Source organism: Pararge aegeria, chromosome 6 (assembly GCF_905163445.1).
Source record: "Pararge aegeria chromosome 6, ilParAegt1.1, whole genome shotgun sequence".
Taxonomy (NCBI): domain Eukaryota; kingdom Metazoa; phylum Arthropoda; class Insecta; order Lepidoptera; family Nymphalidae; genus Pararge; species Pararge aegeria.
The window spans coordinates 15,760,842-15,779,959 of NC_053185.1; the positions used below are offsets into that span (position 1 = coordinate 15,760,842).

The 19,118-nt window shown below is 36.5% G+C and overlaps 1 protein-coding gene across 1 annotated transcript; it reads left to right on the forward strand.

Annotated features, from left to right (window-relative positions):
• Positions 1 to 8,736: 8,736 nt before the first annotated feature.
• LOC120624225 lies at positions 8,737 to 18,508 on the forward strand. Its single transcript, XM_039890649.1, has 11 exons — positions 8,737 to 8,800; positions 9,137 to 9,729; positions 12,944 to 13,296; positions 13,522 to 13,755; positions 14,236 to 14,424; positions 14,553 to 14,759; positions 14,897 to 15,110; positions 15,336 to 15,566; positions 16,260 to 16,447; positions 17,202 to 17,424; positions 18,193 to 18,508. Exons 1-11 carry the CDS (start codon positions 8,737 to 8,739, stop codon positions 18,298 to 18,300), a joined length of 2,604 nt encoding a protein of 867 aa, XP_039746583.1. The 3' UTR covers positions 18,301 to 18,508.
• Positions 18,509 to 19,118: the final 610 nt, after the last annotated feature.

The window sequence follows — 19,118 nt, forward strand, 5'->3', positions numbered from 1 at the left end:
GCGTAAAATCACCGAGATCCTCTTCAAAATCGATATTAACGAGATTTTGTTTCACAATAATATTCCACTAATAATTTTAATGGTCAAACAATCTTTGTTTATTAAACCCATTGAGTTTATAAAGGACTTATTGAGGCAATGCTAACGTCGGCCAATCTTCGTTTACTTTGTGTGATTTAGGAACTCGGCACTTTGCTTTAATTGCTTTCAGTCAGCAGGAGTGGTCTCAGTTCGTGTTCAGATTGTAACAAAATGTTGGAAAATAAATTTTCCAAAAAAAGTATAAAAGGCGACACATTTGGCCAATTTTTCGCTTAGTAATTGTTAACTTTAAAGGATGGTTGTCAGATTCAGAGCGAAACGAGCGCAGCGAGTAGGTACATTGCAGAAAATCGGTTTGGTGTGCAGTATAAAGTTCTCCTGCATTTCTCGGAGTATGGCAAATAAAGCTTAATGTTCATTGTATGTCATGGAATTCGGCAAAGTATATTATATATAGTATAGTAGCATGCTTCTATCCAATATATATTATTCCTACTAACAAAAGCTGAACCAAAAGAAGTCGATGATAGCAAAGGACCGGTTCGACTTCTCATCAGGATCACGTTTTTTAGAAATGAAGCAACGAATGTGATGATTAATAAAATAAAGATTTAGGAATAAAATAATTAAGAAAATAATTTATTTCTTGGAGGCATACTATGCACTTCTGAAATGACAACCCTATTAGTATTGACATTCTTTTTTGGTTCCATTCTTATTTCAAATGTTTCAGCGCCTATGACTTTAATGTAAGCAATTATTTGTAAAACCGTTGTTCAGGCGCATGCCCATTTTGTACTAATTTAGCAATATTTTGTGAACGTTATTTCATATTCTGAACAAATGAGAATACGTTAAAGTGGTACAGTTAAATAATCTGTTAACAGATTTTCTTGAATTTTCATCAAAGTCTTTATCAAAAGTGATATTAAGTTTTCGTGAGCCTATTTACCTTTCAACATAAAACTTTTGCTGAGTGTAAGGAAGTAAAATATTAGTAAAATTGGGTTGTTTTTGGACCTGACATTTTGCAGAATTTGATCCTCTATAATGTTGAACTTTTGGGACTAAAAGAATATTCAGAATCCTTCAAACTCATTGCTCAAATATAAGCATTAGGTATTTAAGGTCATATAAATTTCCTGGAATGAAAGTTGAAAAATAAGAAAGAATTTAATAAACTCTCTGGCGTGTGAGGTTTCGGCCGTAAGTAGTAACCAGCAGCCAACCAAAGACCGACTGCAAAGCCATGTATCGTTCCTATTAAGATATGTATGCCGTTTGGTGACGTCTGATAAGAATATAAGTGTCACCACACCTCGTCTTCCCGCGGGTATCGTACGACTATGGGAATATAACGAGGTCTGCCCAGCGTGGTGATTATGGGCAAACCCTCCCATTGGGAGAGGCCTTTAGTCCAGCAGTGGACTGTTACAGGCTATTGATGAATATGCTATGTAGACTAAGAGGAGTGCCTACCGTTTCATAAACTTTCAAACCAAACCAGTAGGGCTAGCATGCGAACCACGAGATAGTTAAATCTACTCGTTACTTTTTTTTCCAATAGAAATTGTCAATACCTCGTGGCGCGCATCCCAGCCCTACTATGTGCTGCTGTCTTATACCTACTGCGTCCTCACTCACCCACCCTCTGCTAGGTCAATAACTAACTTGTGAGTAATATTTAGTAATAGTAATATTTGCAAATGTGTAAAACCACACATTCGCAAATATTAGCTCAGATAATGTCTCCAATGCGCCGGGCAAAATTCTGTCTCCATTTATCATGAAATAGCGGCTGAGCCCTAGATGTAAGTATTTAATATGCAAAGTATCTTTGCTCTTCATCTTGACATTGTTTGTGGCCTACGTAGTTAAAACGTTTTTCGTTTGTGGGCAAACTTGGTAATTTTGTTTAAATATCATTGTAAAATGAATTAAAAACGCTTTCCGAACATTTTTCTTTTAATGGGACATCTTGAAACTCGACCGTTGGAATAAAAGTTACATAAACATTTTTATAATGAATTGGTTTTATCATGGATTCTTAGTTCTTTTTTTAACAAAAATCTCAACGATACTTTACTTATTATTTGTAAGCATTTTGAATAAAGAAACCAAACTTCTGCGTAGAATTTCCGATATCTTTTTTTTTCGCCTTCCTTAAAAAAGGAGAAGGTTATCTGTTCGGAATTTTTTCAATGTATGTTCGGGCATAACTCTGTCATTAATTTATAAATGGATTTGCAAAAAATCAATAGTGATATAGCATAAATATGCATTATTAACACAATCACCCAACACAACATAACGCCTGTACATTCAAAAAGCTTACGTAGTTTTAGTTTATTTTAGATGTAGGTTTTTTTGTTGAAAACATTCTATCCCGTTTAACTGACTTTTTAACTTCGATCAAAAATCGTACGTGAAACTAGAAACATCAAATCTAACTCGTTGTACGGAGAGAAAATAATAACATCCTAGTTATTCGCCAGTGCCCGTTGATTGAAATATAACAAGCTGCCCGGGGACAATTTGGGACCTTAATAAATGAACGTCGTTTCTGTAGTACGTAATAGTGCTCGTATCGATATCGAGGAAATTGGATTATAAGCCAGAATGTTGACGAAAGTGTCATTAAATATCTACAGTCCAAACTATCTTATAATCTGACCCATTTAGATTATTGGAAAATGGATTTCTTGTGAAATAGAGTCTCAGCCAAACTATCAAACAACTTGTGTGTTTTAGAAATAATATGTTTAAAAATTAATCACTTTATTTTTATAATTTGTTATTATTATTTTGCGGCTATGTCGTCTTTTCCTATTTCTTAATATTACTCACTATTTCTTAATAATGCACTTCTTTATTAAAACTGTTACAACTCGAAATAATACTTTTTCATAAATTAAATAAAAAAAAAAAACATTTTTAATTAATCCGATGTCCAGTATATTACTTGCTTTAACGGGGAAGGAAAACATCGTGAGGAAACCTGCATGCCTGCGAGTTCTACATAATGTTCTCAAAGGTGTGTGAAGTCCACTAATCCGCACTGGGCCAGCGTGGTGGACTACGGCCTTAACCACTTCTCACTGTCAGAGGAGACCCGTGCTCTGTAGTGGGCCGGTAGTGGGTTGATGTGGTGATAATGATGAATATTACCCGCCGTGTACCTTTATGAATGAATACATTTTTATTTTATACCACGTAAGTGTTTTTTTTTTATAAATAAATATTTTCTATGCGCTTCCCACAAAAGATAGAAAGAATTTCATTCTATCCTCAATGCGACGTTTCCTACAAACTCTTATCGGGTAAATTATGTAAAATAATTTCCTTAAATTACCGTGTATCCTGTAAATTAATCTTTCCTTAATCTGACACAGTATTAAGTACCTGAAGCATTTCCTTTCCTTACTCTAAATTAAAAGCAGGTAGAAGGTGGAATATAATACATGAAACATCACTGAATCGAATAAAGAACGCGTTAAAGGGTCTAAAATTGTGTGAGACGTGCTCCGTCATACTCGCTCCGTTCGCTTGGAAAATACAATTTCAACGGAGATGTTACTCCGTCTTTGATAAAATTTAAATGTGCACGAATAAGATGTGGCATTTCTATTTGCAGTCAAAGGGCTATGGAATATGAAATGTGAGCAGATGACTTGATGACTTTTTCGTTATGGCACGTTATAGCGATAAGCAAATAGGAATGATGCGATTTGATTCCCCATTGACGATATATAGAAGATATAGGTGTGTATATAAGTACTTATAAGTGGAAGACCCGGGTCGATCTAAATTTTAAATACGCACGAATAAGATGTGGCAATTCTTTTTGCAGTCAAAGGGCTATGAAATATGAAATGTGAGAAGATGAATTTTTCGTTATGGGACGTTATAGCGATAAGCGAATACGAATGTTGCGATTTCATTCCCTATGAACGATCTATAGTCTCTATGTTTTTATGAGTGGAGGTCCCGAGTTCGATCCCCGGTAAGCGTTATTTTGGCATTTATAATTTCCGAACTTTCTCTGCTATCTTATACACTGCAGACAAAGACGTTCCGCTAAGCGATGACGCGTAGAAACTGATTAGGGGTATGGGTATATACCTAACTGCCTTAGCCCTAACAGGTCGGCCCGCTTCCATCTTAGACTGCATCATGGCTTACCTCTAGGTGAGATTGCTGACAAGGGCTAACCTGTAATGTGATTTAAAAAAGGTACTGTAGTTTTAAACCTACAAAAGAGTGACGTTAACACTCGGATAAGTGGAGTTTAGTGACAGATTCTAAAGTAAATCTACTTAGATCCGAAGAAAATAAGATGACGAAGCGTGCAAAGCCAACAAGAAAAAAATATCAAACATCGCAAAATTAAGAAGATACAGAAACCGTTTACACGACTGATAGTGAAGCATCAAAAACCACTCCATTTTAGTAGTGTTTTTCGAACAGGTGGTTAGTCAGTTAATTCCATTTAAATCCAAATTCAAATCTTTATTTGCGTGATTAAATTGCGCGTTAACAAATTGTATCTTATAATAAAACATAACGAGTTCCGTGCTACAATCTGCCATTCTATGGCATGCAAATTATAATAACACTTTAATAATAATAAATAAATTTTTCAATTTTATACAAAATGTCAGAAAATTAAGGTATCAAAACTGTAAAATAAAATAACATTGTCAACTTAAAATTAAATAATATAAAGTAAACCAAAATATAAACCTAGAAACACAATTATTTAAACCTTTAATTTTAGATATTCGTCTACTGAATAAAACTGATGAAGCATAAGCCATTCAATAATTTTAATCTTAAATTTAGGCAGATGTATGTCAATTAAAGAATTTGGAAATCCTTATCCCTACTCCCTACTAATATTATAAATGTGAATGTAAGGTTGTTTGTTACGCTTTCACGCAAAAACTGCCAAACGGATCATAACGAAACTTTGTACACATATTTCTGAAGGTATTAGAAGTAATATAGGATGCTTTTTATCCCGAAATTAAGCTCAGTTCTTTTGGGAGAGGGGACTATTGTGTTTGACGATTTTACTCTATAACGCCGTCAAATGATAACCGATTTTAATATTTACTTTGGTACTTTAGAGGTTATAATATCTGTTTAATTTTTCCCAAATTTCGTGAAGATTTGATAAATGTGATTGGAGATACAGGACAGAACTCCTCAGCGGACGGCAGCAAACCCGTCGTTTAATGCTTAGCGATACTGAATACTTTAATTTTTTTTAGAACTACAACTAAATTGAATGCCACATCAAAAAACAAAATCAAACGCAGACGAAGTCGCGGGCAACAGCTAGTTTGTTATTCTCTCTTTTTTTTTAATTATTAACAATGCTTAAAAATAAATTAAAATACACTATTAATAATTTATAAAAAAAAATATTGTTATGCCATACAATAAACATTTCATTTTGATAAAGTGAGGTTTACTTTGGGCCATACTAATTTATAACCCCTCTTACAATCCTTCGCCTGCTGTTCTTTTTTAGTTATAAAGTAATGTCCATACATTTTTACAAGCAGTTGATAGTAATTATTTTACCTCTAAAGTTCTAAATGTTTATCATAACGTTATACTTAAAGAGCTACTAAGTAACATTACGAGGTTGTGAAGTGAGATGTGTTTGGCGTTTTCACTGTTTTTGGACACAATGTACTGCATGCAATAATTGCTGAATGAGTGTTCTGTATGTTTCTAATTCTATGTAAAACATTTTATTTTGGTTCAACATAAATAACCGAGTTTTCCTGTTGGTGACAGTTTCGCCACTGGGCTTGGTCAATGTTTGCGATAATAAGCTCACAGCTCGAAGGCTGGAATGTACTGTGAAAGCGTGGGGGTAGGCATAGGCCTATGAATAACTGATCGCCGTATAATGTCATTCCTGCATCCTGGAATATCCATTTTGATTTTAGATTTCAAAATAACCTGAGTTTGACGAAAATACGATATTCCGTCCTGTTGATTATAATTTATGCATACTATTACCACCGACCGATATTGGCTGTATACATTTTATAGTCTGTGCACGATATTAAAGTTATAAAGTTTGTATTAAACGTAAGCTTATAGAAAAGTCCTATTATAGTGTAAAGGACTACGTAATCAATAAAAAAACTTGGGTGTGAGTTATTGCTCTAACCAGGTTGCTCTTCTAATAATTTTAAATTGTAATGTGAGACGGTGATAGCAAAAAAAGAAAACAACAGGCTAAGTTTGTTGTGGTCTTCTTAGACCAGGGCGCGTTTGGAACTCTCGTAGCTTTAGTTTTTATGTTTGCGAATATGGTTACCGCCATCATCTCACTACTGTGTAATTCTCATGTAATGTACGCATCAAAGTGCTACCTGTGGGCCCTACTAGAGATAAAGATATTTTTGACTTTGACTTTGACTTTGATATATTATAAAATTAACCGCTCATAATAATTCTCCTACGGTTATATAATTCGTCCATCGCCCACTTTGAGTCATTTTATATGGAACTCGAATATACGTTAGTTTATTCTAAGTATTATATTCATCGAACCTGCGACATCAGCTTATAAGACCGCAGCGCTACTGCACCGCGGTGGTCGTCAAAAATACATCTTAAGCAGCCATACTTTTCATGGCATGTTGTATTTGTATAATAAGTAATAATTTTACACAACCCGTTCATTCTCGCTCATGTTGTCGTTATCTTAAGGTCACCTTGCAGAGATCGCTAATAAGCGATAAGGCCGCCTTTTGTATTCTTCTTTTATTTTCTTCTTCATTGTGGTAAAGGAATAAATAAAGAGTTTAAATAAATAAAATAAAAAAAGTACACAGGTCACAATATTATCTTTTTCTTTCTAGTTATATTAGACGGACATGGCAAATGAGCCACCTGAACGTAAGTCGAAAACCATCGCCTATAAACAGAGCAGCGCTCACAGGGCATACAAGGAGCATGTCTTGCAACATAGCGCCCTGTGTCCATTATTTAAGGCCTCATAAGTCAAGCCTCATAATCTCTAAAGGTATTCTATAGGATATATTACGGAGAGTGTGCTCAAGAACTATTTGATCTAGTTCCCCCCTCGCCTTTTTACCATCGAACCGCGAGGCACCGTAAGGATCTGCATCCCTACGTGGTCTATATACCGCGGACGCGTACGAAGCGCTTCGCATCTTCGTTCCTGATCCGCACCGCTAGGATCTGGAATGCCCTTCCAGCTTCCATCTTCCCCAGTGCCTACAATATGAGTACCTTCAAATCAAGAGTGAATAGGCATCTTCTAGGCAAGCGCGCTTCACCTTAGGCTGCATAGCTTACCATCAGGTGTGATTGCAGTCAAGCACTGGTCTATAAACTTAAAAAAAAATCCTGCTTGCTGTCTGTGATCACAACGGCCCCCACGCCCTTCAGAACCGGAACACAGCATTGCAAAAAATGCTGCTTATCGGCAGAAATAAGCATGGCAATAGTACTTCCCCGGACGAGCTGTGTCACAAAAAGCTCTACTATTTCAATCAGTGGCGTGCATTTCATACATGCACAAAAGCACTGAATACCCAAATTATTTTATATAAGTCGTATTGGAGGGGAACAACTAGCTCGTAGTTTTTCGCATCACAAAAAAAAACCCTGTAACAGTAAAGGGTACCTATCCAATAAATAAAAGCGCTTTCACAGAAGGGTATTTTTGTATCGATACGCTCCACGGAATTTTATTCTACGTACGTTATTGAATTAGTTTTTTTTCCACTGTTTACTTTTCCGGCGTGACACCGGCCATAAAGTGAGCATTTGCTATTCCATACATTTTGTCTCTATTTTTTCCACTATGCGATTCAAAAGTTTCGAGTCAAGACAGCTGTTGTCTTTTAGTTTCGTAAAAGCTACTGGGCATCCGCTGTGTGGTAAGAACACTTCCTAAGAGTCAGTAAAAAGGCATATTTGGCTTCTAAATTGAAGCGGTGATAGCGCATAGGGAATTAGCTCGACTTCACATTGGGGGAGGCAAGTTCGAATCCCATACCATCACGTTTTAAGTAATTAAAATATCACAATTATGATCAAACACGCACGCACACACGCACACAAACACACATACAAACACACACACACACACACACATATATATATATATATATATATGTCTTTATGTATATCAGTAAACCTGGAGGTAGGCGTAAATAGCTGTTACACAGTTTTAACTAATACAGTTGTGTTCACTATAGAACTAATAAAATTCGGCTCTTGCATTGCAAACCAAAACTAACTACAACCTTCTAGTACATTAATCATTCATACTTTTTTTAGAACCCCTTGATTTCTTTACTATACTTTTAGATATTATAAATTGAGATTTCAAACACCTAATATTCTAAGACGGTTCCTAGTAACTTATGAGCCTTAGTAACTACAGATGATTTTTTTGTTTGTTTCCAGATTTTATTCGACAGTTTCACGCTGGGTCGATTCATATCGTTCACCGATGACGGTTGTCCAGATGGCTATATGCAGATACAAGAAGCAAGCCGCCCTCAAGTCGGCGGTTCATGGTGTGGAACCTCGTGGGGCCCATCGATATACTACAGCGAAACGAAATCCATCACACTTATTATTCGCTTATTACACTTATCGAAAGAGCAAAATAATTATAATTTTGATTTCCGAATGGCATATAAGGTTTTAAGAAGGGAATTTGCTACAGTTCGCTATGGAGGGACTCCACCTTCAGGTAAAATAAATGATATTATGACAAAACAAAATGTATCTATTTTTATATATAAATTGTAAGAACGTTATTTATATGTAGGTATGTATAGACAATGTTCTTGCTTAATAAATCTAGGAACAAAATCAACAAAATTAAATCAGCCAACCTAAACTTCAACTATGTTATTAAACGACCTGCACTTTTAGGCTTTAGCTGTAGGATTTATTGATATGATCATGAATTTCGGTCACAAATTTTATATTCCCGGTGATTACCGTTAAAATTCGGTATCGCAGGGTGCATTACTCTGACTGTAACCTCGTACATCAATATTTCTTATAACCATTTCCCTTTCAGAGCGCCCCTTTTTCAAACTCAGGCCGATGTTATATCCCGTAAACATATCACGCGTAGAAGATACGAACGCTGGAAGGATGACAAAAACCCTCGAGTATTACCTTGGGGATTTGATCTCAGGGACTTATTGCTCTCGAATCTTCAGTGACTGCGATCGTAAAAACTGTAGATTACAGTCCCCAAACTTTCCTGGCGTCTATCCTAGGAACCTTACTTGTTACTATGCGGTTCGACAACACGAAGTGCCCCAGGGAAAACATGCATTGATTGTGGTAAAGCAGCCGAACGGCCAATTGATTTCTATACGGAGTCAGAAAGCTTTGTATGCGCCATCACAGAATGATAGAGAAAATAATGGGAGGGAACTAAAGTTTTGGCACCAGTGCGATGAGGTTCAGGATTACGTCACTGTTTATGACGGTTATACGACAAGAGATCCGGTAATTCTGAGGTTTTGTGGTGGAGGCGTGTCGGTACCAGAAGCGATCTCGAGTGGACCGGAGCTGCTAGTGGAGTTCACCACTTCACCATTTGGGACATTCTTGCAACCTGCTACTACTCAATCTCTGCATGGATTTCAGCTAGAAGTTGAGGTAAGCAACTTTTAATGTCTATTGAGTAGAAAATCAATATCCAGGAAATGGCAAATGAATGATAAAATTTGGTACGCATGTAGCTACATGCTTTCTAAAGTTCGACATAAAATATTACTTAACCCAGAAATTAAATGTTACCCACAGGATAAAACAAAATATGATTTGTTACCTGTTCAAGGCAAGACCGCTTAGATTATCTTGGTGAAATTTTGCACAGAAATACTGTGCTTCCTGGAGTCGGTCACAGGATATATTATCCCGGCAAATAAAGAGTTCCCGTGATATTTTTAAAAATCCGTAATTAATAAGCCGTATTTAATAATGAATGAATAACTAAAACTTTAAAAACATAGAATGAGTTAAATAAAATAAGGGACACAATTTGGTGATTCAATCGCTACATAACGATCTCTTTTAGGCAATGGTTTAGACGTAACAGGTAATATAGGTCTAGATGAAGAATAACGTATCCAATCTTTTAATTACTTCCTAGAATTGAATAGTTGAGATAATAAAAGATTTGTTTTAATATTTGCACCTCTAAAGCTAAAAAAATCTAAAACTTTTACCGATGCAATATTTCTCGCCGCTAGAACTTTCTTTATCCTAAAATAAAATTACCTTGATCTTATATAAGTTACAACAGTAAAGCCCCTGGGAGAGACTTCAATCGGTGTTAGCTTAACGACATTAAATCGCCCTTACCGCGCACGTAGCAAGCTCGGTCTAGCAATAATGATAATAGATTGCTTTTGAGGCTTCTGCTGAATTCTTTTAACAGTGTACTATAAACCTTACAAAATATAACTGTTTATAAAACATTTATATAATGTAATTGTTAAACCTTTTTTTCCTTTTCATGTATTAATTTTATTTGCAAATGTATTTACAGACGGAACCGGTACTTCTCTTTTTTTATAGTATTAATTGACGACCAAGATGTGATAAACTACTAAGACACCGAGAGGTATCTTTGCATCGTTTGAGTCCATGTATGACTGGAGTGTATTGATAGTGCAGTCGTGTTTATATCAAAATACCCACCAACTGAATGTCATGAATATTGGTAATCAAATATAATTTTTAGTGTTTCTTGAAAACTATCTATTAACTAATTAATAATTATAAGGGTTGTTCGCGCGAGAGAGAAGGTAAACTACCTTCTCTGTCGACAGATGGCGTGATCACCCTCTGGGATCGCGCTACCGTTGTGTTATTTACAGAATATGTCGATTTCGATATTAATCAAAATCAGATATTGTACAAGTGTGTAGTAAATAAAAGTATAGTGAGAAATCGTGTATCGGCAGTGATTAGGTAGCCAAGTGTATTTGTAAAATCCTAATCAATTTAATAAAATATCTGGCAAATATGAATTTGTAGTTATCAAAAGTTTGGTTATTTACCAATTTTATAAAATTACTGTAACACATGCAAACCTCAGGGCATGCAAAGAATACATCCTGCAATGTGCCGCCTGTGTCTAGTAAACCAAAAGGCAACCACACCCTTCAGGATGGAAACAGCTTTGCAACAATGCTGTGTTTAGGCAGGAATAAGGATAAATAGAAATAAGCGCATGGTGCTAGTACCTCACACCTACCTAGACCCCGACAAGCTCAGTCACAAAAACCCCTACTATAAATAAAACTATACCTGATAATTCTTAAATTTCATAAAATATTTACCTACAATATCAAAAAAAAACACAAACATGCCATGGCGTTCATCCAAAGGGCCAGGCAATAGTGGTCTATAGCCTGGCCTGGTCGCATAGTTTTTAACGATCTGTGATTCCAAATATTAAACGATCAATCTGACCAAGGCCACAGATTTATTTTCCATCTGACTGCACATCTTAACCTTAGTAATTGATCGTACTAACCAACGTATCAGTTTATGTCATCAGAAAACATTAGGACGCTATCTTAAATGAAACTGTGACCTGATTTTTCTAACAAGCAACGCAATTTTCTATCTGATTGTGAAGAAATCAGCAATACGGGTAGGCAATTTATTACCATTAGTGCTACTATATCGAGTCTGGTACGTGCAAGGCGACCTAATGTTGTTAAGTCAATTACAATTGAGTTCCCTCTCGTAGGCTTTTATTTCTACTCACTGTAGTCATAGTTGTAGCTGTATAGCAAAATAACGAATTTTACATTTGAGTTACGTGAGCCAAATAGATAAATTATTTTTCTCGGAACTGTTATTGATTGAAATATCAGTGTCTGAAATAGGTTATAATCATATCATACCAGGTAAAGTGGCAGACAGAAGAAGACCTGGCCGGAGAAGAATATCATGGCTCAAAAATCTACGACAATGGTTTGGAAAAAGCACCAAATCATTATTTAGGGCAGCGGTGTCAAAACTAGACATAGCCCTAATAATTGCCGACCTTCGTAAGAAGACGGCACCATAAGAAGAAAGAGAAGAAATAGTTTAATAAGCCCAGAATGTTTTTCTTCTCACATATTACTCCGTAATAATCATTGCTTTTAAAAATTCAGACCCTTTTGTGTTAATATTTCATAATACATTACAAAGTTAGGTTGTTAAAAGCACTTCGTTATTAGCGACCAATGATAAATTATAATGTAGACGTAAACTTTGCTTGGAACACTGCCAAACACTGATTATTGTGTGTAACGCTTAAAGCTTTATGGCTACACATACTTTAAAAACTTTAGACCTTAATTATGCCAATGCGGTTGTTGTTTTTTTATTTTTTAACTACAAATTAGACCTTGGCTAGAATCTCAGTCAGTCTAGAATCTCAGTTGGAAAGTAATGATGCAGTATAACTTTACAGATGTAGGGATATGGAAATATCCTTATATTAAACCCACACCTCTTATCTGTTTCTACATGGCAACATACCGTAACGCTTAATCTCTTAGTAGCACAAGTATATCAAGTATATTGGTAGAGTGGTAAACTAGTCAAAGCCGAAATGTCCACTGCACGAAATCTAACCCTCACACTTAAAATACCACAGCGGTCTGCACTGCGCAAGGAGGGTTGATGAAGGATTACAATAATAAATTCTTACTGGTTTCAAATAAAATTAATTTGATGGAGGAATATGGCTTCCGGTGTAAAAATATTTTTAACTATTCATCGTTATAAATCTTGACCAAGTTTTACATTCTTATTGCTTTTCATTTAGAAGTTGCCTACTGAAATTACATTGTTTCATTTTTAGGTGCGTTTCGTAGATCAGCAATCTCCAACTTACGCAAAAAACAAAAGAGCATGTGAGTTCTGGATTAGAGGAACTGGAAGAGGAGTATTGGAACACCCCCAGCATTCGTTACCTCCTAACACGACATGCTTATATCATATGCAAGGAATCGACACATCAGGACCTTCTGGAAGGAACATTATCTACAGAAGACAGTTCTCAGCTCCACGTTTCAGAGTCTGGTTTTCGGTATTGAAGTTCTACGTGACTAATGCTATTAATCCAAATTTGCCGGAAGATGAATACTGTGGAAGCCATTTGAATATATGGGATGGCCCGATGAGGATATCGCCCGGCTGCAGTGATATATTTTGGTAATATTTAGTTAGAGTTAGAGTTTAATTAATTAATATCTGTTGTACCCTTAGATGTGACTTATTCAGTTGTGCAATTTATTTCCATCAAATGTGGATGAATGATGAAACCAATTAATACAATTTATATGTATCTCCGCGTGTGCCTTTGAAAATAAATTTTGAACTGTCTCCGTAACTAACCCAACTCCCTCAATTTTATGAATATAAAATACTTTTTTCTAGTGATAAAGAAAGATCCGTTCAAATGTCGAGAGCTACATCTCCGCAGTCTGTGATAGTAGGTCGTCCACCTACAAATGCCACTCTTGTAGCCAGATTCTGTCGAGAACGTGCACCGAGGACATGTGAACATGCACTGCTTAGGAAATCTAGAGCATGCGCTCGAACCGAAAGCTTTTTGTCTAAAGGAGATTCCTTAACTTTGGAATTGAAATTGACTCAAGGCACAGCTCTAAAGTAAGTAATATTTCTAAATGAGATATTTTTTTAGCAATTAATTGGTAAATTAAGTACCCTATAACCACAAAAGTATCCACTGTCATCGACCGTAAAACCAGTAGTATTGAAGCTTCCCAGCTATTTTTACTTTCTCTGGAATAAAATAATATAAATTGAAACAGTAAAATTAATTTATATAGTAGTAATTTTTGGACGTCAAGTGAGTCTGCTTGTATTGATTAAACCACTCGTCGCATTGGCAAATTCTGTCGAGAAGAAGCTGGCAAGAAATCCAGCTTCGAACATCCAGAATTTCAATCATCAACATTTTACAATTTAAAAATCATTATTTTATCTTACGAGGGATGAAAGCGGACCGGCCAAGCAAAGGATAAATATAAAGCCATAACTCTTAATTACAGCCAACGACAAGTTTACGGTGGATAGTCTCTGTGTGTAATTGCATTTTGTGAAAGTATCATTCTTATGCATTTTCAGACCAGTTTTCTTCAAAGCTCTATACGAGTTTGTTGATCTACACCAAGATGGAGAACAATGGGGTCGCGGACCGTGTTCGAGAAGATTTGTCTCCAGGTCTTTTCCTGAAGCTCCACCGGATCCACCGATCACATTTTCCTCTCCAAGAGATGTTTTTCTTTACGGCAGAGGAGGAGCAAGAAATATCAGGTAAGGCAATGTATGTAAATGAATAGTAAAATAATGGTTTTGGAATACCATTTCATTTTAACTCTCAATAGTTAAAATAAGTAAACTTATTATTAACAATCCTTAATTAAAATGGATTTTAATTTCAGCTGTACATATCGTTTCGAAGCAAACCCGGGAGAAGTTGTACGGCTTCGCGTCTGGGGAGTACGTAATGGAGGTCGCCTCTGCAGATCCGTCCATTCTGCTCACTCGCCCTGGTTTCGCTGTGGAGGCATTCCCACTGCAGCCGTGAGAATATTTGAACGGCCCTGGACAGATAGCGGACCTGGTGTGCCAAGGGACTGCCTATGCAGGTCAGGCGTAGAAACGAAATCCATAAGAAATAGAATGAAGTATTTAAGTATATTGAGATATTTATAAACTTGATCAGAAATTTATGTTTGTTTAATATATTCAAAAGTAAACATTTTGTTTTTAATTTCTGTTTCAGCGATGTCAGTGATTACGAATTCACATCTACCTCAATGGTTGCAGAACTCAAATTCGATGTAGTAAACATGTCAGCTGTTGATGATTTTCGCTCTTTTGGTTTCGAAGCGTCAGTCGAGTTTGTTCGACTCGAAACTGTATGTGAGAGCACTCACAGAGTGTACGGTGCTAGTGGAGAATTGAGACTGGCTGCATACGAACCATTGTCTAAATCTGTAAGTCCTTCATCTAAGTGGTGCGTCCCAATTCATTTCACTGTTCAGTTTAGTAGTAGCTTACTTGAAATCAACGTCCTGTTACACAACAAAAAATAACTGTTCTAAGCTGTAATTACAAATATGCTATCAGTTTGGGTTATACGATCTGGAAGTGTTCAATATTTGGATCTTCAGATGTCAGTCGTCACGATAAATAAAACTGAACTCTTACTCTTGTTACAGGAGCATTGTGATCATCGTCCATGGCTCATAGATCCTGCTCCGGGTCGATATCTATATATGCAAATCCAGGGTAGCTTACTAAGGGAACCAGACCTAGATAACTTTACTCTCCAGAATAATATAACAGTGGCACCTGATTTGGGACACTTGTGCAGAACATCGAATCGTATTGCAGTGTACGCTGGAGGACTATCGCCATTGTTTATATGCCCTAAACCTCCAGAAGAACAGGTATGATAATGGTCTATATTTTATCTTCTGTATGTAATTGTGATTGTTCATTGTGGCCAGGTACAACTTGAGTACATTTAAGGAAAGAGTAAATAAGCAAGCGCAAACCAACTTAGATCTCATCATTGTATTCAAACAGGCATGATTGTCGTCACGCGCTGGCCTATCGGTAGTAAAAAAGTGAAATAAAAAATAATATGTTCTCCGCTATAAAAATTAGATTACAAATTAAATTGGAACTTGATTTATACAACAGTCACATCTGCCTTTAATTAATGATAAGTAGGTACATACTCCAATGATTTACTTTAATTCTACAACTTCATTGTTTTATTTATTTCTAAATAAAATGTCTTCAAATTTATCCGTCCAATCCCGCAATGTGCATTTCGCGAACATTTTCCATTCATACTTAAGTCAACGAGATTTCAGGCTAAACTAATATTCTCTGCATAAACCGGCGTGTTTACAAAGTCCTGTCAAAATCAGTTTAGGCGTTCCGAAGATTAACCCGAATTGACTGCACAAGTGAAAATTACCAACACCGACTTAACATCCACAGGTGTTAGACGCCGATTCTTTAACTCTCCACCAGAACTCAAATCCAGGATTTTAACCTGGGTTTGAGTTCTGGTGACCACTAGACTAAAGTGGAATGTTGATTTAAAACCAGTTTTTTAATTTAATTTGCAGGAAGAGGATATCGTTGAAGTATTTTCAGAAGGATGGTCAAAGGAAATTGACTCACTTGCTCGGCACGTTTTAGCACCACCGCCTTCTCCAGACCGCTTTGACCTAGACTGGCCAAGATCTCTATCAGTTGAACTACTGGCCGTTGAACATGGAACTTATTATATCACGTGGCTAGAACTTTCTAGAAGGTAATTTTGATTTTCATAATAAACAGTAACGAATGGGATACTAAGCGGTGATAGGATAGCAGTTAGGGATTTAGCCTTCGTTTCGGGACCGAGCTGAATCCCCAGCCTCTAACATTGCGGAGTTATGCTTTTATAGAATTAAATATCATCTGCCTTAACGACAAAAGATACCTGAGTTTTCCCCATAATGTTCTCAAAGGCATGTGAATTCTTCCAATCGCTCTTTAGCAATGTCGTGGACTACAGCCAAATCTTTCATATTCTGAGAAGAAATCCGTGGCTTGTAGCAGGCCAGTAATGGGTGTACAATGATGATGATTGGGATACTATCAACCTATCTTTACTACTAATATGATTGCAGGGGTTAGTAATGATAATGCATTGATAAAGAACCTTAATGTTGTCTCTTATTCTATCAGATAAAAGAGTCATTTACTTTCTATTAGGTCGAGTAGCAGAAACCATTTTTTGGCATGTTTACTAGTTTAACTACTAGTGGGTTATTGGTGTCTACTTACTTTTAATCAATCTATAATCCCTCCTTATCCTCCTCCTCCTCCTCTATAACCCTCTATAATCTCGTTGACAAAAAGTAATGGCAGATAAAATAAACCATTACTTTTTGTCAATGAGATTATAACCAAAATGACTCCAACTACCAAATACCAACAAAACTTTAAGTTAAACTTCGGGCTGTTATTAAGCTGGAAATACAATGCTTGGATTATAATAAACGTTATAAATGATGTTGCAGGCACGCAAGTGACCGAGGCGGTGTATTTGCATTATCAGGCGAATGCCCTTATCGCTGCGAGTCGTTGGAAGCATGCATCGAGCCCGCGCTGTGGTGTGACGGCATCGCACAGTGTCCACAAGGCGAAGATGAGCGCTTATCACAGTGTTCAGCACTGTTGAGGGTGCCTGCGCACTATGCAGTTGCGCTACTCGCGTTCACTATACTCACTGCTTTTGCTGTGGTAAGTGCAATTAAAATTGAAGTTAGTATTGAGAAAACGGCCTGCCCTACTGGCCACGGGAAAATGTAACGAAACGTGGTATGCAACCGTCCAAAACTATTCGCAAAACCATACCGTAGTGTAAGATTTTCTACCAATTCGATCGCGTGACAGTTAACTACGATTTGGAATCATGAGAGCATCAGAGAGAATCATAGTTACAATGCTCGGAAACAGTGTTGTTAGTTTCCTAGACGAGTAATTTCTCATATCACTGGATACGGATGCACCGCCTGGACTAGGCATCACCAGCAGGCCGACGCCATTAAGGCAAGCAATAGCGCCATAGCATTAAAAGGAATATACCAGAATATCTCAGCTGCCCCGCGAACCCAACCCTGTTAAACTGGGACTGCCTCGAAGCCCTCTGCCAGAGATAAACCTCATGATACAAATCGTAGTTGAATTTCACGCGATCGAGTAGGCAGAAAATATCTCGCAAAGCCCTTTTAAATCTTAGAAGAAGTTCTAAGATTTAAAAAATAATATTAAAAGCAGTAATAAAGTTGCAACGTACAAAAAATTTACATACTTTGTTCTCCACACATTTAAGTTACATTTTATGATTACAATGTATAAAGTCAGTAACGATAGTGAAATTGGCTTTTCTGATAGCGAGAAAAGCTAAAATATCAAAATTAAGATCAGCTTGAATGATCTAGCACTATATCAAGAATTTCAAAAGGCCTTGAAAATTTATGAAACGAACTTTTTCCTGCTGTTTAACAGATAGCAGTGGCGCGGTCATGCCGCAGACGTCGTTCAGCACTCCAGCAGCGGCTCAAGAGCCTATCATCAGACACGGCCATTTTTGATGAGAAAGAAGTGATTTGCTGACCAAGCGAGGACTCTGTGCGATATGTAGAAGTCGACCGGGTAACCACCGTTTGATTTCTCGCACAGGGTCTACACAAATTTATTACAATACTTCAAGGTCGCTAGATGTTGACGTGTTTGAACGGTAGATATGCGGACATATTGGTCCATGATTGGCGAACGAACCCATTGGTCCATGTTTGCGTTGTTTGAATGTTCGATTTTAAGTGGTTAGAACTAACAATAATAAATGAATTGCTGGCCTCAGATATAGGTTATTACAGCAAGCTTAACTCATATAAATAAATTATAAAATCTGCCAACATTTATTTAGTCGCGCAGATTGTTTAAAAGTAATGATTTCTTTAATTTAGATTTAGCCCTTTTCAACTTGATCTTCCAACTTCCTTATCATAGCTGTCTACGCGACGGTTATATCTTTTTAAAGTCGTCATCCAACAGTCACATTTTGAATATTAACCTTCTCAACTTACTGGTTCATTTTTTTTACTGCTCTAGATATTTTCGCATTGTAAACTAGAATCAATTTGCTGAAATAACCTAAGTCGATAATTTCCAGTACATAATAAGAATTTTAAAATTACCTACTTGGTCCAAGGGATTAGATTAATATGTTGGAATTCAATAACATTATTGTACATTACGGACCAATTGCTGTTGATCGGTCATTGTGGTTTAAATGGCTTTTTTTTATTTGTCTTCAAAGATTATTGATGCATTTCTTAAGTATTAAGTTCAACGGGTACATACCACGACGGGACCATCAATGCAACTGGGTCGAAATATCGACAAAAATCGAAAAATATTATCGTTGAACT